At 44.4% G+C, this 26,494-nt stretch overlaps 2 protein-coding genes and 1 non-coding gene across 29 annotated transcripts in view; 1 reads left to right on the top strand and 2 right to left on the bottom strand.

The window, feature by feature from the left end:
• MAP3K12 (mitogen-activated protein kinase kinase kinase 12) overlaps nt 1-3,230 on the top strand; it is a 15,482-nt gene extending 12,252 nt beyond the window's left edge. For 3 of the 7 annotated variants that reach the window (XM_027106446.1, XM_027106444.1, XM_027106448.1), the window contains 6 exons: nt 19-128; nt 252-368; nt 492-629; nt 825-1,449; nt 1,650-1,720; nt 1,812-3,190. In XM_027106446.1, coding sequence (XP_026962247.1) covers nt 19-128; nt 252-368; nt 492-629; nt 825-1,449; nt 1,650-1,720; nt 1,812-2,202 — 1,452 coding nt within the window. In that variant the 3' untranslated portion in view covers nt 2,203-3,190. Of the gene's footprint in view, nt 1-18; nt 129-251; nt 369-491; nt 630-824; nt 1,450-1,649; nt 1,721-1,811 lie in introns of all 7 variants that reach the window. The other 4 variants (XM_027106450.1, XM_027106449.1, XM_027106447.1 and 1 more) reach the window with 2 other exon arrangements.
• The window catches only part of PCBP2 (poly(rC) binding protein 2), a 27,071-nt gene extending 577 nt beyond the window's left edge, over nt 1-26,494 (bottom strand). The window contains exons 1-15 of one of the 21 annotated variants that reach the window (XM_027106469.1): nt 26,224-26,364; nt 23,750-23,892; nt 23,162-23,185; nt 23,041-23,073; nt 22,028-22,144; nt 19,496-19,627; nt 18,396-18,524; nt 17,291-17,377; nt 15,367-15,459; nt 14,243-14,284; nt 12,917-12,989; nt 12,369-12,407; nt 11,377-11,429; nt 10,312-10,481; nt 3,866-4,321 (exon numbers count right to left, since the gene is read on the bottom strand). In XM_027106469.1, coding sequence (XP_026962270.1) covers nt 4,285-4,321; nt 10,312-10,481; nt 11,377-11,429; nt 12,369-12,407; nt 12,917-12,989; nt 14,243-14,284; nt 15,367-15,459; nt 17,291-17,377; nt 18,396-18,524; nt 19,496-19,627; nt 22,028-22,144; nt 23,041-23,073; nt 23,162-23,185; nt 23,750-23,818 — 1,098 coding nt within the window. In that variant the 5' untranslated portion in view covers nt 23,819-23,892; nt 26,224-26,364 and the 3' untranslated portion in view covers nt 3,866-4,284. Of the gene's footprint in view, nt 1-3,865; nt 4,322-7,286; nt 7,716-10,311; nt 10,482-11,376; nt 11,433-12,368; nt 12,408-12,916; nt 12,990-14,242; nt 14,285-15,366; nt 15,460-17,290; nt 17,378-18,395; nt 18,525-19,495; nt 19,628-22,027; nt 22,145-23,040; nt 23,074-23,161; nt 23,186-23,749; nt 23,893-26,223 lie in introns of those variants that run through there. The other 20 variants (XM_027106471.1, XM_027106468.1, XM_027106470.1 and 17 more) reach the window with 20 other exon arrangements.
• Nucleotides 21,508-21,614, bottom strand: LOC113621385 (U6 spliceosomal RNA). Its single transcript, XR_003433170.1, has one exon. It is a non-coding gene; the product is annotated as a U6 spliceosomal RNA (small nuclear RNA).

Below are 26,494 nucleotides of genomic sequence, written 5' to 3'. Positions count from 1 at the left end.
TTTTCTCTCCACCCCCAGGCAGAGTGGCGTGAAGAGGTAAAGCTGCATTTTGAAAAAATTAAGTCAGAAGGGACCTGTCTGCACCGCCTAGAAGAAGAGCTGGTGATGCGGAGACGGGAGGAGCTCAGGTGTGTGTTTTGGGAAGGTGATTTCACCAATAGCAGGGCCTGCAGACTAGTTCCCAGAGACTGGGATAAACTATGGCACCAGGTGAAGCCAGCTCACCTCGGGGACCCTTCTGCCCATTTCAGACACGCCTTGGACATCAGGGAACACTATGAGCGGAAGCTGGAGAGAGCCAACAACCTGTACATGGAACTTAATGCCCTCATGTTGCAGCTGGAGCTGAAGGAACGGGAGCTACTCAGGTAATCACACACACCCTCATACACCAAATCCCATCTTCCTGGAGCTGTGCTTGACTTGGAGATCCTACTGAGCCTCGGCCCCCATTCCTGGTCCCACGCCCAGCTAACGTGTTTTGTCTTTAGGAGGGAGCAAGCTTTAGAGCGGAGGTGCCCAGGTCTGCTGAAGTCACACCCTTCCCGAGGCCTCCTGCACGGGAACACAATGGAGAAGCTCATCAAGAAGAGGAATGTCCCACAGAAGCTGTCACCCCACAGCAAAAGGTAGCACCAGAGTTTACAAGTGCCATCGCTTGTGAATGGCAAGGGGGATGCTGGAGAGGCAGGAGTAGGGCTCAAGGATGCCAGGAAGACGGATACTGAGATGGGAGAGAGGTGCCTTGTACTGCCTGAGGTTAGGGAGTGCTTTCATGTGATAAATTTGTTAATCTCCAACTTGCACTTTCCCTCTCCCACCAGGCCAGATATCCTCAAGACTGAGTCTTTGCTACCCAAGCTAGATGCAGCCCTGAGTGGGGTGGGGCTTCCTGGGTGTGCTAAGGGCCCCCCCTCACCAGGACGGAGTCGCCGTGGCAAGACCCGTCACCGCAAGGCCAGCGCCAAGGGCAGCTGCGGGGACCTGCCCGGGCTTCGTGCAGTTGTTCCACCCCATGAACCTGGGGGACCAGGAAGCCCAGTGGGGCTAGGAGGGGGACCCTCAGCCTGGGAAGCCTGCCCTCCAGCCCTCCGTGGGCTCCACCATGACCTCCTGCTCCGAAAGATGTCTTCATCGTCCCCCGACCTGCTGTCAGCGGCATTGGGAGCCCGGGGCCGGGGGGCTACAGGGGGAGCTGGGGACCCTGGCTCACCACCTCCAGCCCGGGGTGACACCCCGCCAAGTGAGGGCTCGGCACCCGGCTCTACCAGCCCGGATTCACCAGGGGGAGCCAAAGGGGAGCCACCTCCACCAGTAGGGCCTGGTGACGGTGTAGGGCTGCTGGGAACTGGAAGGGAAGGGACGGCGGGACGGGGAGGAAGCCGGGCTGGGTCCCAGCACTTGACCCCAGCTGCACTGCTGTACAGGGCCGCTGTCACCCGAAGTCAGGTAAAGTATGGAATGGTTCCTGAGCTCTTCCCCTTTCCTTCTTCTCCATGGGGTGCGGTGCAAGTCCTTAATTTACCTCCCACGTTAGGTTCTTGATCTTAAGCCATTCCCAACTTAACCCTTTAAAACCATGTTTCCTTATCCTGGGTCCTTGATGACCTCGTCCCCCTTTGACCACAGTCTGCTCATCTCTCCTGCAGAAACGTGGAATCTCATCAGAGGAAGAGGAAGGAGAGGTGGACAGTGAAGTAGAGCTGACCTCAAGCCAGAGGTGAGTGATGCAATCAGGAGATAATGGCATTCTTTGCTTTCTGAACTGCAAGGTGTAGTCAAGCTATAATCCTGGTCTGCCCAACATACAGGTGGTCTCAGGGCCTGAACATGCGCCAGTCGCTATCTACCTTCAGCTCAGAGAATCCGTCAGATGGGGAGGAGGGCACAGCTAGTGAGCCTTCCCCCAGTGGCACACCTGAAGTTGGCAGTACGAACACTGATGAGCGGCCAGATGAGCGGTCTGATGACATGTGCTCCCAGGGCTCAGAAATCCCACTGGACCCACCTTCCTCAGAGGTGGTTACTGGCCGGGAACCCAGCTCCTTGCCCATCCCACACCACAACCTACTCAGAGGGGAGCAGGTGAGTCGCAACCAGGTACTGGACAGGGAGCAGATGTCCAGTCATTTGAGAGCTGCTGGGGAGACAGATGCAGAGGCCAGAAAGATAGGTACTTCGCCCCTGTGTCACTCTATCTGAAGCTGTTTCCTCCCGTACTAAAGAGCAAATATCCACGTGGTAGAATTTGGGAGATCTAGAGTACCTAGCGAGGTTGCGTGCACAGTACCTATAAATTGCAGCCAGGGAGGAATCCTGAAACTAGAAGTCTGGTGCCTTGGAGAATGGCCTGAGCAACTGAAATCGGGAGACAGTAAAACCTCTAAACCTGCAACTACAAAGACCACAGTGAAGGATCCTGAAGGAATCTATTTGCCAAGAGATGCTGAGCCGCACATCACTGCCTTTCTGCTCTTCTTCACAGGGCCCTCCCAACTCTGAGGACTCAGACTGTGACAGCACTGAACTGGAAAATGCCAACAGTGGTGAAGCCTTGCGGCCCCCAGCCTCCCTCCCTCCATGAAAGCCACTCTTATCCTTGTACATAGAGAAATATTTATATAAGTAATATATATGCGCCACATAATCAACAAAGACAGGGCTATCCCAGCCTAAGTCTGGCTCAAGGGAGACTGACCCCTGACCAAGTCACCTGATAAACTCTAGGGACACTGGCAGCTGTGGAAATGAAAGACAAGTACTGCCCTAGAGATATGGGTAAGGGCAAACTGGCCCCTTCCTGCTTCACTCCAATACGTTCAGCAAGTGGTGAGGCGACAGAAAAGCCAAACTTGCCTAGTTTCCTCTCTATTCTTTCTGCCCAAACTATGAGGAGCAGGAAAGGGAGCCATTTAGAGTGCACTTTTTTGTTTTCCGTTTACTCTGTTTACACATTTTGCACTTGGGAGGAGGGAGGCTAAGGCTGGGTCCTCCCCTCTGAGGTTTCTCAGGTGGCAATGTAATTTCTTTGTCCCTCCATCTCTCTGCCCAAGCGCTGGCTTAGGGACTAGGGGGAGGCCAGGAGATTGTGAAAGCATGTGATGGCTCAGGCTGAAGAACTGGGGTGTTGTTTTAAGTCCCTGCTTTTATCTTGGTGCCTGATTGGGGTGGGGACTGTCACATTGTAACCCCTGTGAAAAAACCTTGAAATATAACCACTCCATGCAGGCAAGCTGTTGAGGGTTTTCTTGGTGACTGAATGGGGTAGCCTGCATGGCTAAGTAGGAGCCTTGGGCTCCAGATGTTATCTGAGGACTCTGAGTGACTTCCTCCTTTTTATGCTTTTCTCACTAACAAACTGAACATCACTTACAGCCCCAACCTTGTAAAAATCTACATAAATAGGAACAGGTCTGTCTTTATAAAGGATTCTAGTAGGACCCATAAAACACCCATTCTTTTTAAAAACAGGAGACTACAGTTTTAAGTCTGGACAAGAGTATAGGCATTCCCAGCAACCTGAACCCCAGTGAGACACACATTCAGCTGCTTCCATGTGTATGCATGTGCACCCCTCCCCACCCACCCAGTTGAAGTGCTTGCTTACACTTTGCAGACAAATCTTAGGAAAATATAACCCCCCATCTTTTGGACCAAGGGCACACAGCCAGCTTGCTATATCTATTAAGGTCACTCTGCAATGCAGGCTCAAGGGCTACAGAAAAAGATGGGAGTGGTAAAACAGAAGAAAACATCTTCAACGGAATAAAGGCTTACATTCAAAACCCAAGCAGGGTCCGTGTCCTTTGACGGATAAAAGGTGCAAAAATAACAGCAAGACACCAGGAACAAAACCCACATGAAATCACTGTGGCATCCAGTTTCTATTCACAAAGAAAAAGCTCCAGTCCATCTTTTAATTTTTTTGAAAAATTCCTGACATTACAGAACTAAACTGAAATGTATTAATATTCCACTCTTACATTTCCATGACAAACAAAAAAATTTCATGAGCCAAAAAAAACCCAAAAAAAAAACCAAAACAAAACAAAAAAAAAACAGGGAGAAGCTTATAAAACTAAATATGGATCTCAGCATTAACAGCTGAACAGAGAAAGGAATTAAAACGCTTTAATTAAAAAATCACGAGTGGATAAAGTGTGTAGAAACTGAAAATTTACAAACTATTTAAAACCTGGAATCGCTGACTGTTCAGAAACTACACAGATGGATCATGGGTGGTGGTGAACAGCAGAAAGGGATTATGGATGAATCTGCATTGTTCTAGCTGCTCCCCATGCCACCCGTCTCCGAGGAAAGCCTGTAACACACACACAAAAAAAAACTCGAAGTTAGTTTTCTGAGTGCCCAGCAGTACCTCACCTCCAAAACTTTTAGCCTGGCTGATGAGATGTGAAGAAGTACATAATCTGCTTCAGTTATCAAGGGAGACATTTTAAAGACTTTTTGGATTAATCAGTACCATGGTCCTATAACCCCTGCAATCCAAGCTTCCTGAGGCAAGTTACCTCACAACCAAGGGAAATTGAGGACCTTGGTTATTAATTGTGGGTATCCCTCAAACTATGCTCTATACAATCTTTGTGGGAGATGTTAAGCACTCTCTGAAAATACACCCCCCCACACACACACACACAAAAGCCTTAGAGGGTCGCAATATACAGACACTTTCTTTACTGCCCAGCTTATTTTTTAGTTTCTCCCAAGCTACTAATAGAACAGTCCCAGGTCTCTCCATCAATGTGAAGACTATTACTATTAAGAGATGCTTGAGTTTTTAAACACTAAGGCATGTTAAAGAGGGAGCAGCAAGTGTTAAGTATGGGTCAAAAATTATACCCAACCTATAGTTTTTAGGCCTAGTTTTCAAGACTAAGTGGAAGTCAAAACAATGTTTTCAGCAACTCCCTAGCGCACTCTAGAAGCTCCCCAATTTGTGGTCCTGTTAAGCCAAATTCTCCATCCAAATATACCTGGCTACAATGCCTGTTTCAAATAGACTATTTGAGGTCCTGGAATCCAATTTTGGGCTTTGAAGGAAAGGTCTTTAGATGTTCGGCTATCAGCCTGCTTCACTGATATTAGGTAGCCAGCAGGACTTAGCTCCCATTTTGAACAGAACTAAATGTGTAAGACCCAGTCTCAGTTTATAACTTTTTTTTTTTTTTGGCTGTACCTCGTGGCATGCAGAACTTCCCCAACCGGGGATCGAACCCACACCCCTGCAGTGGAAACGTGGAGTTTTAACCACTGGACCAGCAGGGAAGCCTGAGTTTATAACTTTATTTCATAAAGATTTAAAATTTACTGGCAATCGTGTCAAGACAGCATGTGCATCTCTTCCAGAATAACGCAAATCCAAAAACTGGCCAGGAAGGCAGGGGCAGAGGGGGTGGGGGAAGGGCAGGTAATAGGTCCTTCAACTACAAACTGCATTTAGTTTCAAGTCAGAAATGCTACTGTGACCTCAGCATAAAGGAAAATAGTTCTTAAAGGGGGTAGATTCTTGCCAACCTCAAAATGGGATGATTTAGAGCAACGTGAACAACAGACCCTGAATCAAGGAGTTTAGTGGGAACTGAAGGTTGAGGAAAGGAGCTGCTGCAAACAGTTTAGATCTAGGACCTAAAAAAAACTAAGTTCACATAAGAAGGTGGTGGCACTCTGGCACCAAAAAGAACAGTCCAGAATTTATACACAGCCTGGGCAGGAATTGGGGGTGGCAGGGAGAGGGGGCAAGGAGAAGGGAAAACCCAACCAGAAATACTGTGTTAAGGACTCCAGAATAGACGGACCACATGGGGGAGCTGTAAGCTACTAAGAAATCGAGCACCAAGAAGTACCTTTGGATGTGGTGATTTTGGTCAGCCCTTAAAACATCTGACTTCCTTCCAAGCAATCCTTTAGGGAGTACTCATTAGGTAAAGAGGCCTTCTAAAATCAAGAACTAGATAAAATAAAAACCAGGTTTCTGGGGGAGATGGTATCAGCAAGATATAAAAAGAGCTTACTAAGGAAAGCTGGACCACATGATAAAGGAGCATCTAGCAACCAACAAGAAAAACCCTATCTGGACAATGAAATTTGCCCCCCTAGTCCTTCAGGCAGACTTGGGACGTGTAACACTAATTCACAGCCCCAATGAGAGATTGAGGGACCACGAAACCAGAAGTTAATATATTGCAATATAATTAGGTTTTCTGTTGTTGTTTGTTTTTTAAACAATGTAAGCCAAAGGGGATATGGGAAAAGGTCACCAGGAAAGAAATCTCCACACTGGTTTTCTAAGTCCCTGGGAAGAGCATCATACTTTCATTACCCTGGCAATATGCATTCAGGCTGGGTGGAAACTATCAGAGCCCTTCCACCATTTTACCTACGGCATTTCTACTCTTTTATGGAGAAAGATCTTGGGATACGAAAAAGAATGAGGCTTCAGGGAGATCAAGCACAATCTTAGAAGACTGAGTAAACGTAAAGCACAAATTGCTAGTCCTGACTACTCACTCATGTGATCTGCAAATTTAAAGTCTCCCAGAGCATCTATTTCTTTAATCTGATAAAGTGAATCAATGAGTTACAGTTGATCTTAAAGGTCCCTTCCAAATCTAGGTCTTTAATCCTCTAATTATGATGGGGTTGGTGGGGAGACAAAGGTAGGCAGGGAATAGAAGGGTAAAGGGACCTGGTTGAATAATCAGGGTTGACTTAGGATAACTGGACAGAATCCTGCCAAATCTGAGGCAATGTCACCCACTGGTTGTTCAAGATTTATCCAATGTCACAGGGAGAGGGGTAATACTAGTTCAGAGGAATGCAGACAGAAGCCGGCAAACTTTATTAGACTTTCCCCAACTTGCCTCCCCATTCTGGGTAAAGAAATAACTTCTTTCCTTCACAGCACAGTCAACTAAGGTTCTTACTGTGGCAACTTTATTACAGCTAGAAACACAAATCTGGCCAAGAAGGCTGGCTGATAACCATGAAAAAAAAAAAAAAAAAGGTTAATGGAGAAGCTTTTATTCATTAACACAGAGCCTAAAACATTGTTATATTGCAAGGCAGAATAAAGCTACAAAATGTAACAGAATGAGAAAGAAGAGCAAGAACTGTGGCTCTAGATAAGAATTCAACAAGTCAGACTCTGAAACAGGCACTCAAGCAGAAACGGCCTAAACCTAAACAGTTTACCATTGCCCCTGCCCCCACCCTGTTATCCCCCAAAACAGTAAAAAGGAAACGGTCACAAGCTCACAATAGTTTGGTTCTCACCAATGTTAACAAAGGGAAAACAAAAACAAAACCAAAAAATACTTGAGGGGGTGCCCCAAGATATATGCAATCAGTAGGGAGAGAATCTCTGTTTCTCGCTTTTCAGTTTGTTAGTTACACATGGCACAGCAGAGGTGGTGGTGGTGGTAGCTGAAGCCCCGGCACCCTTAGCAGCAGACACAACATTTAGAGCCAGGAGAGGGATGGGTTTCATGCCAAGCAGACTGGAGACACAAGGGGCGGTCGGAAGAGGGTTGGGGAGGCTGGAGGGTGCGTCGGAGGTCCCCGCTGTGGCGAGCGAGGGGGTGGTGGTGGAGGAGGAAGAAGAAGAAGAAGGGGTGGAGGGTTGAGAGAGGTTGATGCTGAGGTGATCAGGGATCGTGACGGAGGCTGCCTGGGAGGAGGGTTTAGCGTTTTCTAAACTGTAACAGAGGAAAAAAAGGAACAAAAAAAAAAAGGGTGGGTGGAAGGGAAGAGCACAAAAGGGAAAAGTACAGGACAAAATCCGCTTCAGTTATCAGTAAGTGCCTCTGGTTGCCAATTAGGAAGACTTAATATCAACTTATGACAAGCTGTCTTTTATTCTGTGTCCCACCCTCTAAAAATGTATACTTTGCCAAATTCCATTCCACAATGCTATTTAAAACTGCTATGGTGAAGAAAAAGCTGACAGACTGAGAAAAATCACACACTTCCATATTACCTGACACACTGATCCAACCCAGAAGGCAGAAAAGAACGATTTCAAGCAGAAAATGAAAGAGTACCCATCCACCTCCAAACAAGAACAAATGTTTCACCCACCAATCACTTGAGCAGCTTTGGGATACTAATGCACAGAATTTTTAATTGTTTTTTCTGTAACTGATATTAAAATTTGCTTCTACCGCCACAGCAAACTAACCAAATATATCAGGATGGAAAGGGACAAGAGCCTAAAGTAGGTCACTCATTTCAGACTTCAAAGATTGTAGCATTTTCAATGAAAAATGCTGAGAACAGAAGCATAGATAAAATAAAGCCTCATTTCTGGTGAAGGGGTGGGAGAGAAAAAAAGGCCCTTTGTTTTTAACTGACTGTACTTCTCATATAGACCTTAGAAAACTGGGGGAGAGAAACTTTAAGCACTGCTGAAAAGTTCAGTTTAATAAAGTAAAACTACCACTGCTACTCCTAAAATAAGCTCTAAATCACAGTAATGACCTGTAGCTCCCAAATGCCTGCATGTGTCTATGGCAGAACTGCAGGCATTTGCTGAAGTCTGTTGGACATCCTACGGCTAAAGATGAATTCTTCAAAGGCAGGGAGGCTCCTCTCAAGACTCCATTTTGTTTACCTAAATCCAAGGACAGTTGCAATCCATAAAAAAGGTGCCAAAATCAGTAGAAATGCTCAGGGTCCATTACTGAAAACAGAGAACTCTTTCTTTACCTAGTATTAATAAAACCAGTTTGCTTTCTGCGTTCAAACTGGGCCAATATGAGAAAGTGAAGAGTTAGCTGCGTGCACACATAGTCCTTGCTTGGTGTTAAATGAAGCTTTGAAAAGTTTTGACCCAAATCCATAGCTTGGACAGTTTCATTAAAAAGGATGATCCTGAAAAGAGTGACTAAAATCAGGAAACAAAGGTGGACCACGTTCTGCTTCCTTACAACTTAGCCACTGACCTAGTACAGGGGTCAGGCAAGCAGGTTACGTGGAAGCACTATCTGACAACATTGAGGGCAGGTCTACCCAAGCAGAAGAAAAATCGCTTGGTTTCCAGCTTCCAAGAACACGATTCTTTCCTCTTAACAACCCACCACCCCCATTAGAAACAAGGAAACAAACCTTTGCAAACAGTCTCAGAATTAACTACCATTTCAGTCTGAACAGTAAGAATTTGACATCTTGGTAGCTGAAGAAGAAAGCAGATCTAGACAGAGGACAGTCTTTTCTACATAAAGACTAGAAAATACCTCAAGGCATCAAAAGACATAGGCAAAAGTCAGAACCACTACTGGGGATCTGATGAATTCTTAACCAGGGGATAAAAGACCATGGAATAAATACATGATCTGCATAAGCATGGCAAAAAATAGATCCCATACTTACGAATTCCTTTCCCTTGCACTAGATTCAGGAACCCATGAAATTTTTATGCACAACAGAGACTGTGACAGAGGTAAATAACAACTAGGTAAAAGTCTACATAAAAGGGATAGCTAAGTCCCTTGGGGAATGAGCTGCTAACACTGGTTTAAGATGTTAGTAAGCAATTAAGAACATGACTTAAGCACATGTGCTGAGAAAGCAAGTAATATAAATGCCTTGTAGGATACCCATTGGACTGTGAATAGTCCTGCTACAACTGTGTGTATTAACATTAGCTACGTTTGGATAAAAAAAGTAAAATCTCAGAAAGTCATTAAGAGATGAGATGAGACTGTGGGGGAAAAGAAAATACTAAGCATTTCTGAAACATCCAATACCTGTACCTCTCCTTTTCCACAAGCTCTGAACAATGGCACACACTGGCAACTTGAGAAAAATGGATGTTTTCAGAATAAACGGTAATGACTGCCTCCAAGAAACTGTCTTGCTGTCACATAACTTCATTATCCTTATTTCAATTAAGGGTGCTTTGGAGCCTAAACCCCATTAGTAAAGTATTAGTCTATATGACATCTACAGCAAGACCCACATTTGGTTTTAAGTCGGTGCTCCACCCAGAGCAGTCCTACTGGTGAAGACATGCTCCATACCTTCCACTCCCAAAACCATCAAAAAGTCAAATGCAAACAATCTATTCCCCGTCCCCCAACCCCATGCAAACTTATTACAAACTGGTTTCTTTTTCTGCTACACTAAGGATGGGTGAAAACTAGAGCTAGACTTTAAACTTTTTCTTTTGCCATCTCTACCCTTCCCATTTCCATCCCTCAAAGAATCCCACACTTTACATTAACAGTGTAACTTCCCCCAACACATACATTACTTATGCTGGCATGAATAACACGAAAGATAGGGAACACTTACCTGACATTGATTAGATATTGAGCCAGGCTAATGCTGGCAGCAGATCCAGTGATGGTAACCTGCCTATCAGTAGATCCTTCCACTGGGTTCGCAATTTTGATCTGCGCCCCAGACATCTGACGGATCTCATTGATTTTGGCGCCTTGACGCCCGATTATGCAGCCAATCAACTTAAGGGAGAAAAACAACAAGGCATACCAAATTAAGAGTTGCATGGTTAGGTCCAAGAATTCCACCCCACTCCTCAGGCTTCTATAGCTTGGGTCCACAAACAGGACAATGGAAACTATCTGTATCCTACACATTCTACTCATATACTCCTGATTTTAAAAATTGAGTTATAGATTATATCTCAACTCTTGCCCTATTCTTCTGTCTGATCACTACAGGTCAGGGCCAACTCTAAGCTGAATGACTCCTAGGAGCATTAGCTCACTTCCTCAGAGTACTAACTCCAAAGACAAAATAAAGCAGAGCAAACATGATGATAAACCTAGCTAACCAGAGATAGGGATAAAGATAAAAGTATATTCTGTTTTTGGTAAAAAAGATGCCATAACTCATCCTGCCATGATTCCTACTTCACCATCGTGACAAGAATTCTGGCTAATTTCTAATGCTTTTGCCTTGGGAAAAAGTAAAAAATTGGCCAACATTTGCACTGTCCAATACTGTAGACACTAATAACGTGATAACTAAACACATGAAGTGTGGCCAATAAGATTGAGAAATTGAATTATTATTCTCAACAGCTACACGTGGTTAGTGACTACCACGTTGGGATAGTACAGACAGAACATCCAAGGACCACTGAATTAGGGATAAGGCTTCAGGTTCTACAAAAAACAAAGGCAAATGGGAATTTCTATTTGAGACAAAAAGCTTCTTTCTGGCTCATCAATTTCCTCCATCAGTTTTTACTTGAGATTTTATGTAGTTTTAAGAATTTAATTTGGTGTCTACAACCCCATTTTCGTAAGAGTGGCATGATGCCGTTGAAAAGACCTCTATTCTTTAAAACCAATTCTCTTATTTTCATCCCATGCAACCCAACCATATACTTACATCGTTTGGAATGGTGAGTTCATGAGAAGTAGTCTGAGCAGATGCATCCAAACCTGCTAAAAGACAGAAGAGAGCAAAGAAGTTCAATGCACAGCATACAAACTCCCACTGATTTGTACATTAACCTAACAGAAGGAAAACGAACTGGAAACCCAGCATTGGCTGTTGGGATTCATCACTAACTTGGAAGCCTCCAAGGAGGAAAGAGGGGGAGAGGGGTGTAGAAATAATGCTGGAAAGGTTCCTCTGTACACACAGAAGAGGCTGATTTCATGACACTTCCTGCAAAGCCCAGCCTATTAGGGTGTAAGGGGATGGAAGCAAGGGGCAAGGGAATGTGGTATCCTCAATTCTCAGGACCAAAATCTAAACAAGTACTTCTGCACTTCTCCCCTTTTCTGGTTGGATTTCCTGCTGTTGTGTTCCAATTTTATCTCACCTGATGCTATCACCAGCGCCAATATCATGCCTGTTATTGGGTACCATGGACTTTTGGCACACATGCAGAGTTGCTTTAAATATACCTATATCAGATTAACACCCTCCTAACACACCCTTACCCCTAACCTACACTTGAAGGTCAGTGAGAATGAGATGGCAGTAAGGTGTGGGAAGTTCATTTCTCCAGATTTATTCCCTGTCTTTTGCTCAATAATTTGTTCTGGGTTTTGTTTTCCAAAGAAAAAGAAAAAAAACTCCTATCAGCAAACACCCATACCCATCTGACACCTGGACTAGACCAGACCAGCTGGCTAACTCACAAGTCTAGTCTTGCTCTCAGCTGTGGCTGCTAAAACTCAGCATTTTTAGAAGGGGGTAGGCCAGATCCATCAAGGGACCCTCAGGGATACCAGGCCCACCCCCGCTTTGCTCTCTCAGCTCCTTTCTGCCATGTGCATGTTCTGCTGGTATGTCATGGGCAGTGAAACAAGACTCCCACCAGTTTATTAATATAACAGTAGAATACTACAGATTTTTTTTTTAATCATTACCCCAATAGCCTTTCACCTCTGGAGAGCTGGATTCAATGCCTGTTAAGATACAAGTGAAAATGAGTTTGGTGGTCTCATCCTAACCCTATCGGACAAGTTATTCCTTATATATATATAAAAAAAGCCCAAAAAAACAAAACAAAACAAAACAAAAACAAAAACCACTACACAATTTGGCACAAATGGATTGTTTCTACCCAGGTCTATGAACAGCTGGTGGAGAGAAAGGGGGTGCCAATCAGATCAAAGGGGCAGCAGCGAAGATGGGTTAGAAGAAATATCAGCCTACCCTTTGCCTGACAAGCATCCCCAGACCTCACCCCAAACCTTCCAGGGTCTTTTTTCTCTTTTAGAATAACTCACCCCAAATGAAAACCAAGTTAACAAACACATTACCTCCTTTGGTTTAGCCATAGAAAACAGGCAAGTTTAAACCAGCAGGATGCTGGGTAATGAAGTTTGTTTTAAACAGATGTCAAACTGAGACCTTGGGGCTGGCCTCTGTCTTGTACTACACCTTACAGAAATAAACACTGAGGTATCCATACCACTGAATCCGGTGTTGCCATGCGTCATGGGAAAATGAGACTGTTGCATTGCCAACTGGTGCAGCTTGGTCAACTGCAGGAAGGAAACAGAAGAGGCTGGCATTAGAAGAGCAAAACAGTCAGGGCTCAAGCACATTCAAATTTGAAAATGCAGAGCTCCTGATCCCCAAAGTTGGCTACTACTCAAACTATGACAGAGGGTAAGATATGGGGCTGGTATCACCATCCTGGGGATGGGCACAACAAGAAGGTAAGGGTTAGAAATAGAAAGGGTATCAGTACAAAGAGAATGAGCGCATTTGGGGTGTGTGAAAAGACAAGCAGCAGCACCCGCCTGACAACCATCCCCCTGTGGGCTATTTAATGAAGGTGTTTGCAGCCATTGCAACAGTTGCCCCAGGGACAAGCACAGACAGGCTAGGAAAACAAACTGTGCAGTGGTGCTAGGGAAAACACACCATGCAGGGTTCTGTCAGTACTGGGAGGAGGGAAGGAGATGAGGGGGCAGGGAAACTGCAAGGAGGAGAGAGATTAAGGTGAAACCAAACTGGGTTTAGCACACCCCCACCCCATGATTTCTACAGCTATTTTTCTTCATCTATATAAACTGTCCTGGCTGTTGTAAAACCATCCCTCTTCAAGTCTACTTCCCCTTCTGGGGGCTATCACTAACCAAGAGCCAATCTTAACTTCCCAAATCTAAAGCTCAGCACCTGAAAGAGTTAGTAAGGATAGAGGATAAGTGCAGAAAGAAATGCCCTTGAAGTCTAAATACCAGCACTTTTTAAGTTGGAGTTTTTAGTGACAAAGAAGGTTTTATTGAGTTGAATTCCCAAATATTCAGCTTCCTATCCCTCCCTGTGTAAATAAACCCCTTTTCCCCACCCCTCCAGATGCTTTTTAAATTGTCACCTCAGACTGAGGAGTACAGAAGAAGGGCAAAGCCAACCTCCCACCTCCCATCCCCCGCCATGGAAAGGACTCCAAGCAGAGATGCACAGCCCACTGTCAATTTAAACTGTGCCCTGGGATAACAAATGACAGTATACCGTGGAACATTTCTCTTTTAGAGTAATCTGGAACATGGGAGAAAGCAGAATCTAATAATCTGCCAGATTATAATTTCCAGGGATTAAATGGCAAAAACAAGGTGCTACTATGTCCTGATTAAAGATTATTTAAGGGCCAAAATATGGAGTTCACCTTGTGAGGAAAACAATACTGCAAATGTTTAAGACCCAACTCACTCCTGCCTACATGGAGAAAAGAGACAATTTTGGACGGGAGAAGGAACTTTTCAAAACAAGAAGTGAAAACAAAACTTACATCTGGCTGTGGAATGGCATACTGTCCTTGAATGGTATAGGCCTACAAAAGGAGGAAAACAGTTCCTATTAAAAACCAATCACGGACAGCCACCCAGTGGGGGGAAAAAGACAGATTTCAACTAGCCAGGAAGCCAGAGTTGAACTAGAGAATAGGGAGGCCAGGGGTTGAGGCAGTAGATGGTATCTCACAAATACAGTCAGACCTGTTGGCCTTCTTTAAACCCTAATATGATGGCTTATTCCGGGATGCCTATAAAGGGAGCCATGTTCCCTGCAATCAAAGACAAAATAACACATCTGTTTCTTAATGAAAACGTGGGAAGTGGGATTAAACAATGCCTCGACTGCCCGAGCCCCCTTCCTTCTCCCTGTGTACAAGATAGCCTAGAAGGAAAACGGTCTTTCCTCAGCCACCCCAACCCTTCTACCAATCATGGTGACATGAATGATTTTTATCTGCACAAACCTACATGGCATGTTTTGAAACACTTCCCTTTTCCTATCTTATTTTTCTCTACATCTGCCTAAAGACCTTAAGTGCACTGGAAGCTAGTTGGGTCCCTAGCACTAGGGAGCTGACCATAGGAACATACACACACAAAAAAATCACTGTGTTCTAAGTCCTGCCTTCTCCCACCTCCCCTCCATAAAAGGCACTTGCAGCTCCCACTACACCCTCCTCCCCCCACACCATAACCTCCCGAAAAGGGAGCTGGGTCTTCAGGGCAATGGGGTGGGGACAAGGAGAATCGGGAAGGGAGGGGAAGGAAGGAGCAGCTGGTTCACAGGATGTGAGGCTTCTCACATCACAGTGGCCAGTACCCCCAAAAGTGCACCCAGGTTGGGGTGGGAAGGTGAAAATGGGGTAGGAGGAGTAGGAGACAGGGAAAAGGGGTTGAACAAAAAAAGGAAAAAAAAGGAAAAAAAAAAGAGAGTTGGTGTTACCATCTGGTGGGCTACGCAGCCTGTGTGAAATGAGGTGGGGGGGTCAGTCCAGGTCCCCGTGGACAGGTGGTGTCCACAGCACAAAAATCACCAGCGCCACTGGCCCCCCGCGTGTTGGCAGTCTCGGCTGAGGCGGAAGGATTGAGTGAGCCTTGGAGACTGAACATCCCCTCTCACCTCTAGAGGTGGTCCCTCCAGGTCAGGGTTGAGGCACATGGACGGGGTGGTGTGGGGAAAGCTCGCACTGTCGCTGCCTGTGCTGTACCTGTCCTGTGGATAAATAGAGGATTTCAGTCTCCAGGGCTGTCAATCCGGCACCTTGTCACCAGCATGAAATTCACACAAAAAAAGTTGTTTAATTTTTTCTTTTCCTTTAAAAAGGAGCTCACAACACAATTTGAAACGAGCTGCAATCAGTGAATTAAAAAAAAAAAGTTACCTATGGTGGCAGATTTCACACTGCACAATTGGGCTATTTTCAGTCAGAATGAAGGGGTGGGGCAACAGAGCTGATGCCAGCTCCTGGTCAGTGTGCGATTAAATTGAACCCCTACAGAGCCCACTTTGTCACAGAGGAACAAAAGACACAGGTCCATCTGTGGACACTGCATGAACTGGTCCATTTAAAAAGGCCCATGGGAATAATCCAAGACAGGGCCACTCACGGAAGAAGAAGCTGCAAGTTTTTAGAGGGTGGTCAATTGAATAAAGGGAAGGGAGGGAAGGAAAGCAAAGAGGTAAGAAGGGGTGGGTGGGAAGGGGAGGGAAGGAAAGGGAAATGAAGGAAGACTTGTAAATGGAGAGGACTGCTGCTGTGCAGTATGGACTCTAGATAATCCCAAGTGGGAGTGGAAGAATCCAGAAGAGTAGGAACTTGTAGTTCCAGGGTAGAAGGGAAAACGCCTAGAACTAAACCTCCCTGCTACACTGACTCTGGGCCTGTTTATCCTGCCTAACTATCCAGACTCATGGAGAGCCCTTTGACCAAACCAGTTTGTACAAGGCTAGTGTTAAAAGCAAGGTACTAAACTATGAGATGATTAATTTCTTGTGAACGCTTCCAGAACTACAAGACAAACTAAGTCCCCCAAAACTTATTCAGTTTTATGACAACTCAATAGAATATGAATGAGATGGACTTTAAGTGCTTCTCCAGTTCAAATATAAGATGGAACTAGTTGAATATCTGTGCTTTTAACAGGTCAGCCCCATGTACGAAAAGGCACTTTGAGCACTATACTTGTTTAGGCAGCTACCAAAATCAAGGTCACTATTTCAGCCTGAACCTCAATATTTTAAAAACCTACCTACTCCTCAAATACTAACCAAAAAGCATAAAACCATGGTGCTAATCAGTGCCCTTTGTCATAAAAATCTAAATTCAGAATAAACCACGTGCCAAGGATCCAGAGTTTAGGTGGGTGAAGGAGGAGAGGCCAAAGAGGTGCTTTGGTGTTCTTACTCTAACACCAAAGGTCACAGACCCAACATGCTCTCCCCCTTCTATTCTTAGACACTGAACCCTTACCCCAGCTGATTTGTTATGCCATGTGGGTTCAAACCAGTGTTTATGAGGTTAAGAGCCCGGGGACAACACACTGGAGTTTGGGAGTGAAGGGGTAGGAGTAGGGGAGGTGAGGTGGGGAGAAGGGGAAGTTTGTAGGACACTCAATTTCAGGACCCCCAATTTGAGACCACCATCCAAGAATCTCTTTCAGAGGTCCAACTCTTTGCTACCTTTATTCAGACCTCTAAAGAACACCCCACACATGAAAAAACATGGGATGGGGTGGGGTAGGGAAAGAAGTAGTGACACCAAGGCAATTTAACCCGTTCTTCTAACCCAACCCACCTTAAATTACTAAGTAAATTACCTCTTCCGAGTGCCTACAAAACTCCCATTGCCTGCTAAAAATTAAATAAGATAGCATTCATAGCTTTCTCCAGTACAAAAAATAAATAAAACTGAAAGCAGGTCAAATTATGGCCAGAGTACAGGTTTCAGCAAGCATGCAGAGTGGCCTGGTGTGCTGCTGGCAAAGTTTTGACATTTCAAACATAATCCTTGTTCACCTTAGCCCACCAATAAAAAATTTCTTACCTGACCACCTGCAAAGATGACTGGAGAACTGGACGGCTTGGGCCGGTACGGGATGGTCACGCCCTTCGGGGGGGACTGGGAGAGAGTCAGAGGGGAAAAAAACAAAAAGAGATAAGGTTTCAAAGCTGCTTCAGCTGTGTGGCTTAAGCTCACACAGGTCAGTTAAATTAAAAACTGTATTATTTCCATTCCCTCACCTACCAACGTTGTCTCTGGCTACATCTAATCTCAAATCATCTGCAGTTATTTGCCTTTAAAGCAGTAAGATGGTCCGTGGACTACAGAGCTCACACTAATTCTCATCAAGGCAGATTCCCCTGTAATAATTTAGGCATTATTTCCATGTGTTCAAATAAGTCTAATTAACACGAAAAACCTGTATGTGTACATATGTACGTTTGAGTTGGTAATTAAGATCCTACATTTTGGCCTGAATAGGAAATAAAGACAAAATAGGAAATAAAACTCCCAAATGTTGCACTTAGGACTGTCCATAAATAGTTCAAAGGCTCAATCAATATTTTCCTAAACTCTACTTGAAAATTCTACTTTCCTTTCTCACCAATAGGGGACCAACTCCCTATGACAATTCTAAAAAGGTTTAATTCCCCTTAATTTTGCTATTCTTGTTAATTGAATAGCATCCACCAGAACCTCGTAAGTCATTCAGAAACACCATTATGGATACATTTTTTTTTATATATACAGCATTCTGAATATAATCCTGCCTCATCAGAAATTAATTTAAAGAATATATCAAAGTTGCATGTAGCTAAAATATTGTAATCTGAAAGGCAATTTAACTTAGCTTCTCAGGAACCCAGATACATCTTTTGTCCACTCATTCCTAGTAGTGAATCTTCCCCTACCAACTCTGCTAAAATCACTGTAAACCAAATGATCACCACTGCTTAGTTTCTATTTTTGCTTGCACTATAAGAAAAGTCAAAGCTGGGGGAAGGAAAATATGAACTCAGGGAACCTCTTCCCCACCCCCACTGAAGGCTTCTAACAGCCTCACCTAATTCTAGTCTTACTAAATATAGATCAGTCTGTCTCCCTAAATCACCCTCCCCCCATTATCAGCATGAGCCTGAGGGCTTACCTCCAACATGACCACGCAGATCTGTTTCACACACTCAATGATGGACTGCGGAATGCCAGCAATAGTGATGGCCCGCTCAGTTGAGTTGGGGAGCATATCCCCTGCCACCTGGACCTGAGCCCCTGTACTCTTTGGGGGTAAAAAAAATTTAAAAATCAGAAAAAACAGCTCATACTCTTCAGTATCTCCCAGCAGAAATCTTAAGAATCTAAAGCTCAGTAGACACTTATCCCATCTCCTATCTTACCCTTTTTATCCTCCCTTCCCACTCTTCCCTTATTCCAGATAAGACTGTTTAATCAGTTATAAATTATCCTCTGAAAGCTGAAAATAAGGCTGAATAACAGCGTAAATTTAACCTGGTCTCAAGAAAAGGGTCCCTCTAGACAGTTTCCTCTCAGCTAATGACAGCTCTGTAGGCCATCAAACAAAATACCCACAAATATCACCCACCTTTCATTCTCTTATTTAACAAATGTTTGTATCAAGCCCATGCTATATGTGCCAGGTACCACCCCAGGTACTTGGAATACATCAATGAACAAAATCAAAATCCCTGCTCACATGGCATGTACAAAAGGCTCCCAAAAACTACAATTACTTTTCCTTTAGGAGCCATTCAAATTTCATTCCAACATCCAATTCAATAACTCCCAGATATAATTAAAAGCTTCCATAATTTCATGTAACTTCCATAATTTAAAAGGGAGAATTACAACTACATCCCAATACACCTTCATTTTCCCCCTTGCTATTTAGGGATTTGGCCAAGAAAAATACTTGATATTATCGATCAAATTGAAAGCTCTTTAAACATAAAAAAAAGATAACGTAGTCTCATGGAAAAGTTGCCAATGGGTCATATGCAATAGGTGGAAATTCTGGTTAACTTTTCTGATTTATTGTTGTTAAAATATATGGAATATAAAATATATATATACACATATATCAAGCAAATTACAGTCTTCTAGGACTATTACTTTAATAAAAATCTTCATCTCAATGAACACAAACTTTTCCTAGACATAGTAAAGGCTAACAGAAGAAGCATATTTAGAATAATTTACATTTCAAAAAGAAAATGAGCACAAGTTACCAACCTCACGTATTTCCTTGATCTTGCAACCACCTTTCCCAATGAGAGAGCCACACTGACTAGCAGGGACCACCAGCCTCAGAGTGACTGGGGGTCTACTGGCAGCTGTGCTATTGGTCATAGAGCTGCTGATGTCCTACAACAAGAAATTAGTCAAAACATCAGAATATAAAAGTTTAAACAGATCCCTGGGAACCCATAACTGCCATGAAAGAACCTTACAAGGGACATATTATGTCACAATCTGCATCAACAAAGGTTCAAATATTGCCTCCCCCCAAAACCCTATTTCTGAAAAGATAAAATGGCCTACAAACGTCCTCAGGTTTAGCCCTAAATATATTTTCCTTCACACCGGAAGTGTTCTTGGTAGAGAGAAAACTTACTTTGATAATTAAAGAGTTTTCTCAGTAGAAGACAAAATTAAATATTAAGAGATAAAACAATGCAATCCAAATTCAAGTAACCTGGCTTCCCTGGTGGTGCAGTGGTTGAGAGTCCGCCTGCCGATGCAGGGGACATGGGTTCGTGACCCGGTCCGGGAAGATCCCACATGCGGCGGAGCGGCTGGGCCTGTGAGCCATGGCCGCTGGGCCTGCGCGTCCGGAGCCTGTGCTCCGCAATGGGGAGAGGCCACAACAGTGAGAGGCCCGTGTACCGCAAAAAAAAAACCAAAAAACAAAACAAATTCAAGTAACCAATTCTGTTCTCTTAGAAAACTACATAAAGATTAAATACTGTACTTCCATTTATCCTTGTCTTAATTTCTTGGTAATAGTACCATTGTACAGATAATGAAATTGAGGCTGAGTACCTACCCCAATCACATCTAAAATGCTGTAGATTTTAAACTGAAGGACTGTATTGGTTCCAAAGCCCATAGTCTTTCCAGTTACAATATGCTGCATCTGAAAGTCATGGCTTTAAACTAGTTAAGTTTAGCCTTCTGAGAATTAAATGGTTTTAGCCTAATCTCTATGTAGTAGCTAGACCTGGGAACTCCTCAAACATAAGCCCCTAAAGTCAAGAACATGCTTCTTATTTGTTGAAAGCATGAATAGATTTTCTGAATTTTTTAAAAATATATTTATTTGGCTGCACCGGGTCTTAGTTGTGGCACGCAGGCTCTCTGGTGCAGCATGTGGGATCTAGTTCCCTGATCAGGGATTGAACCTGGTCCCCCGGCGCTGGGAGCTCGGAGTCTTAGCCACTGGACCACCAGGGAAGTCGCTAGATTTTCTGAACTTTTTTAAAGCTACAAGCTCTGGATTAGCAGGGTCTTGCAGATCAAAGGATAACATTTCTGATCTTGGCAAGGATAAGATTTCAGGCACCATTAAGGCATCAAGCAGCAGCCCCGAAGCTCTCCTCTGCCTGCAATGTCAATTGCATGATTAGCACTATTACTGCAGAAGTGGGAGGAAGCTGAAGACTGGACCTAGGGCAATGGTTGTTCAGCATTTTAAGGTTGAAACCAGTTAATTACTAAAAAAACTTCCTTCAGTCAGAAAATCTCTGGTATTGATATTTTGCTTCTGATCACTTATAAAACGCATTCCCTCCCTTCAAGTATAGCTCAAGTATAGTACAGACACAGTTACCAGATTTTTTTTTTAAATATATAACTGCATCCAGGGTTGGGAGATACCTGTATTTATGGAATATATTAGTGTTCAGAAGGGCTCCTAACAAAAGCATGTTAATTTAGTCCACTCAACTATGAATTAGGGGACATAATTACCAACACAGTGGTGGCATACCTTCAAAACTGCTGGTTAAGAAATAAAACATGCTGGTTTTTCACACATTTTTTAGAGTCCCTGATAATAGTCAAACTATTTGGGGGTTTTTCTGGGGGCTCTTTTATTCAAGTATAGTCAATATACACTATTTAGGTTTCAGATGTACAACATAGTGATTTGACATTTAAATACATTACAAGATGATCAACACAGTAAGTGTAATAACCGTTTGCCACCAAACAAAGTTAACCTCCCATTACTTATTTTATAACTGGAAAATAGGGAATGCTTCACAAATGTGCGTGTCATCCTTACACAGAGGCCACGCCAATCTTCTCTGTATCATTCCAATTGTAGTTTATGTGCTGCCAAAGTGAGCACTCAAACTACAGTTGGGGGTTAGGGGTGCCGACACCCCACCCCAGTCAGAAGTCCATGTATAACTTAACTTATCCGCAGTTCTGCATCCACAGATTCAAGCAACCTCTGATTGCGTAGTTCTACAATACGTGTTGTGTAGTACGTATTTATTAAAAAAAAAAAAAAAATCAAGTACAAGTAGACCTGCACACTTCACACTCATGTTGTTCAAGGGACAATTGTATTTTTCTACCGATTAAAGTGACATCTTTTTTTAATTACAAATGGTCCAATTTGGGGGATGATGAATGGGAGCAAAGAACCCATTTACGGAGTTTTATGATCTAGTCTGTCCTTGAATTTTAAAAGCCCTTAGAAATCATTAAACTACCTAGAAGCACAAAATAAAGAACGAGGGGCAGGGAACAACAAACCTCTTCCAGTTTGTCAATGATCATAGCAAAGGCTTTGAAGATGGCATTAGTGGGTCCAGCCAAAGTGATAATCCTCTCAGGACAATTCCCTTCTGAGATGTTGATACGTGCACCACTCTGGATAGGAAACAGAGCCAAAAGGTTAAAGAGAAAAAGATCTGAGCGCGTGCGCGCGCGCGCACACACACACACAAATATATAATCCCTCCTAAATAAGATGGGCAAGAAACTGCCTGTATACATGATTCTGACACAAGGCAATATCGACATCACTTCAAATAGTGCTCCATATTTGTTCTCAAACATAAACTACAGAAGCTGCTTTAAGTCTTGAATGACCTGAGACTTCCTAAAATTACATTTCCCAGCATACTATTTGTCATTACAAATAACTGCGCCAGAAAAATACAAGCTTTTCCTATTAAGATCTCCCCCTCAGGCTTCCCTGGTGGCACAGTAGTTAAGAATCTGCCTGCCAATGCACGGGACACGGGTTCGAGCCCTGGTCCAGGTGGATCCCACATGCCGTGGAGCAGCTGAGCCCGTATGCCACAACTACTGGGCCTGCGGCTCGAGCCCGTGAGCCAGAACTGCTGAGCCCGCGTGTCACAGCTGCTGGGGCCCACCTGCCTGGAGCCTGTGCTCCGCAACAAGAGAAGCCACCACAATGAGAGGCCCGTGCACCGCAACAGAGTGGCCCCCGGCTCGTCGCAACGAAGACCCAACCCAGCCAAAGATAAAATAAATAAATCTAAAAAAAAAAGAGAGAGAGAGAAAAAGATCTCCTCCCTTCTGGGACTTCCCTGGCGGTCCAGTGGTTAAGACTCTGCACTTTCACTGAAGCAGGCGCAGGTTTGATCTCCGGTCGGAGAACTAAGATCCCACATGCCGCACGGCCAAAAAAAAAAATTCCCCCTTCTAATCTCTCATTAAATTTTTTTTTGCTTTTGTTTTAAAGGTTTTTTACTTCCCAAGTTAACAGTCCCTTAACCCCCCCATCCGCAATAACTCACCTCCTCACGCATCTTCTTAACTGATTCTCCTTTCTGTAAGAGGAAAAGTCAAGAGTGAGTTCCAACTGCTATTTAAACGCAGACTGACTAAATAGTAATTAGAGTTGAAGTGATGTCTTACCTTCCCGATGATACTGCCAACTTCCTGCAATGGAGAAAATTAGTGTCAAATATGAGGAAATCTGAAGCGTTCATTATCACAAAAAGTAATTTTTAACAGTCCAAAGCAATGGAAAAACTAAGATTTATTGGGAAAAGGAATGGACAGGCTTATTATTTTCTTTGCTCAAAATATAAGCAAAGCTATCAAACAACTGTGAAGAAATAATGGAGTAATTAAATGCTATCTTTAATATAAATCCTTTTTTAAAATACCAAATATATCACCCCACCTTAAAGTTACCCCAAAATTGTTTGGGCAGGGGAAATCTACCTATCACAAGCTATAGCAACATCCATGAGAAAAACTTATCATCCAGGTATGAGACAGTCTTTGGCTCTAGCCTCTGGTTAAGCCTTTCCTGCTCAGTGGCGCTTCCTAGTAAAGTCTGTTCGTTTTCCCACTACACTCTCATCTACTCCGCTAGAGAAGAGTTCTAAAGCCAGACACCCCACAGTGCTAATCTGATGAGCTCCGAGATCCATGCCCTCTCTTCCTGGCCCCTCCCCTAGCAGTTACTATGACCCAATTTCCCAAGCTGGTGCATACCTTTCCATGCATAAGTAGCCGGATGGTGAGAGTGACATTTAATCCACCTTCAATCACACCGGTGTCCATGTCGAGCAGTGTTCTGAGGAGCTGGACTTTGAGTGGTCAAGTCTTTGGTCACTGGTGGGGGTGAAAGTCAAAAACTGAAATGAAAACATGACGAAAATCAGAGTAGGAAAACAACAGAAATTTACTTTAACCATTATCAATGTTTTCTAATGAACTCTTTTCCTTAAATGACAGTCTATCAGTTGGCAGGCTTATATACATCCAGCACAACTGCATTAACAGCTCAGGTTCTGTTACAGAGTATGGAAGGCAACTTTCCAGTCTGCTCTCATTAACGGTATGGTTTCCGCTGACTCTCAGGATGTGAAAGATTCCTTCAATTGGCAATGGTTCTAAGGGAACTGCTGAACGTGCACCAGTTGTCCTTCAGCAGAATAAGCTTCAAGAGAATACAGAAACACCTGGAAATCATGAGGGCAAACCTCAAACTAATCAACTACACTTAGGGCAACGACCTTTCGCTTCCCTGTTAGGAAGCTTCTTGGGTTGAAAGCTAGAGAGGACACATGTAAACGTTCTTACTGGCAGCAATTTCTAGGTAAAGAAATTGGTAAGAGGCATCTCACATTAAAATTCTGAATGTCAATAGATGCCACCAAATAATTTTTAAAAGATTTACATCAAAAACCTCATTGAAAAAGCATCTGAAATGCCTTCTATTGCAGGCTGGGTTCCATATTCCCCTTTGGGAAATGACTCAATACATTAAGTGCAGCCTGAGTCCTCTTTTCCCAACCTAGCTTGATAGTCACTCAAGATCTGAAAATTTTCCTTGCTTCTGTGTTAACCTCTGTTACCACTCAAGTCTTCATTCAAATCTATTAAATCTTAAATTTTCTTCCAAAGGAAACAATCGAAATTAAAACTGGTACTGCTAAAAATTTATTGTGTAGTTGTTTTAAACAACAGCAGTAACGAGCCTTTCCTACTGAGGCCCTTTCCCCACGTATCCTCTGAAGAAATGTTCCTAACATTTCTGCTTTAGAATAATTGACTACGTGTAGAAAGAATGTTTTTGGATATACCTTAGCCTACAACACCTCTTTAGGCCCTAAGAGTGGTTCTTCCCAAAGTTGTGAAATTTCTCCAGTGACATTTTTAGTACCCATCCCTTCAAAACAACATCAGTGATCTCTCACCTACACCCAGTCTTCCCCCTTCACAAAACCAGCCACCGTTTTAACTTTGCTCTAACACAAAACCCATATCCTAAGTATTTAAAGTGTTTAAGTGGCTGCCAAACCATTCTGTATATGGCAAGCTGCCCTATGGCTACCTCAAGTAAGTGACTGAGGTGACTGAGGCATCCCCAAAGCACTTCATTCCCCCACTTCCAGAATATAATTAATTACTGGCAAAATCCCAGAATTCAACACTTTTCACTCAAGGAAAAACAATAGTGCTAGGGGTGAGGAGGGGAACGGGGAGAGAGAGTTAAGTCTGTGCAGAAAACTTTCTTTTTTCAGTAAGACGTGGTAAAAATTTGGCAGTTTAATTCCTTATCCCCATTCACATAATAGGAAGCACGTTACAAATACCACAATAAATGCAAGTTCGAAAGGGCAAGAAAATTGAAAACCTATTTGAAGCCATTTCTTGAGGTAAGGAACAAAGGTGCATTTCCAACTCCAAATCATCCAAGAAATCCCTGTCATACTTGTCTCCTGACTAGGTCAACGTCAGTGTACCCAATCCCAGGAATCCAGCTGTTAATCCTGCAGTCCATTACCCCTTCTCCTATAAATAGCTCGGTCTGGGTCTATAGCGGCATTTTGTAATTTCAAAATTCGTTACCTCGAGAGAACGTCCTGCATAACTCGGTAACTGGGAGCCCGTCTACCCTTTCTTTAACTCCACAGCCCCCCTCCCCTTGGTCATCCAAGCATTTTCCACTCAAAAAATGCACCCCCTATCCCTCCACTAGAAAAGACAGGAAAAAAAATAAACGGTTCGGTCGGGGGGGGGCGCTGCGATCCAGGGGGAGGAGCCGGACTAGTAGCGCCTCCTCGTGTGGCTGCGCCAGCGCCTGACCCCCGCGGGGAGCCGCGCTCACCCGCCCGGCCAGCAAGCCGGCCATCGCCTCCCCTCACCCGCCTCAACCAACAAATCCACCGCCGCCCCCCCCTACCGCGCGCGCGCCCTCCTTGACTCCTGCGCAGCCGCCACCGGGAAAAAGCGGGGGGGGGGGGGAGGGGGGGAGGGGGAAGGCCTTTCGCGAGGCCTACTAGGCCTCGCCGGAGCCAGGGCCTCGCGTGAATGGCCGGCCAAGCAGAGTGAGGAGGTAGGCGCTCACGCGGGACTACGCGAGGTCGGGGCTCGTGACGAGGACCGGAGACCGCTAAGAAAGATGGCAAGAATAGAAATAGAGCTATAGCCGCGGGCGGAGGGAGAATCTTGAAGCTTACCTGCAGGCGCGAGGCGACTGAGGGGAAAAGGGGAGCGGGCGGGAAGGGGAAGGGCGGGAGGCCGGGGGCGGAACAATAGGGGCGGGCGGGAAGGCGAGGGGGGCCCCGCGGGCGGGCGGAGGAGGAAGGGGGGGGGGGAGGAGGAGGAGGAGGAAGGGGGAAAGAGACCCCGGGGCGGGTGGAGGGCGGCGGAGGGCGGGCGGGCGGGCGGAGGGCGGGCGGGCGGGAGAGGGCGCAGGCTGCGGCTGCTCCGGCTGCTGCCTCTGCTGGT

The sequence above is a fragment of the Aethalodelphis obliquidens genome, unplaced genomic scaffold (assembly GCF_003676395.1).
Source record: "Aethalodelphis obliquidens isolate GAN/ISIS:26980383/991018 unplaced genomic scaffold, ASM367639v1 scaffold8, whole genome shotgun sequence".
Taxonomy (NCBI): domain Eukaryota; kingdom Metazoa; phylum Chordata; class Mammalia; order Artiodactyla; family Delphinidae; genus Aethalodelphis; species Aethalodelphis obliquidens.
This window is presented reverse-complemented; position numbering and strand designations above follow the sequence as displayed.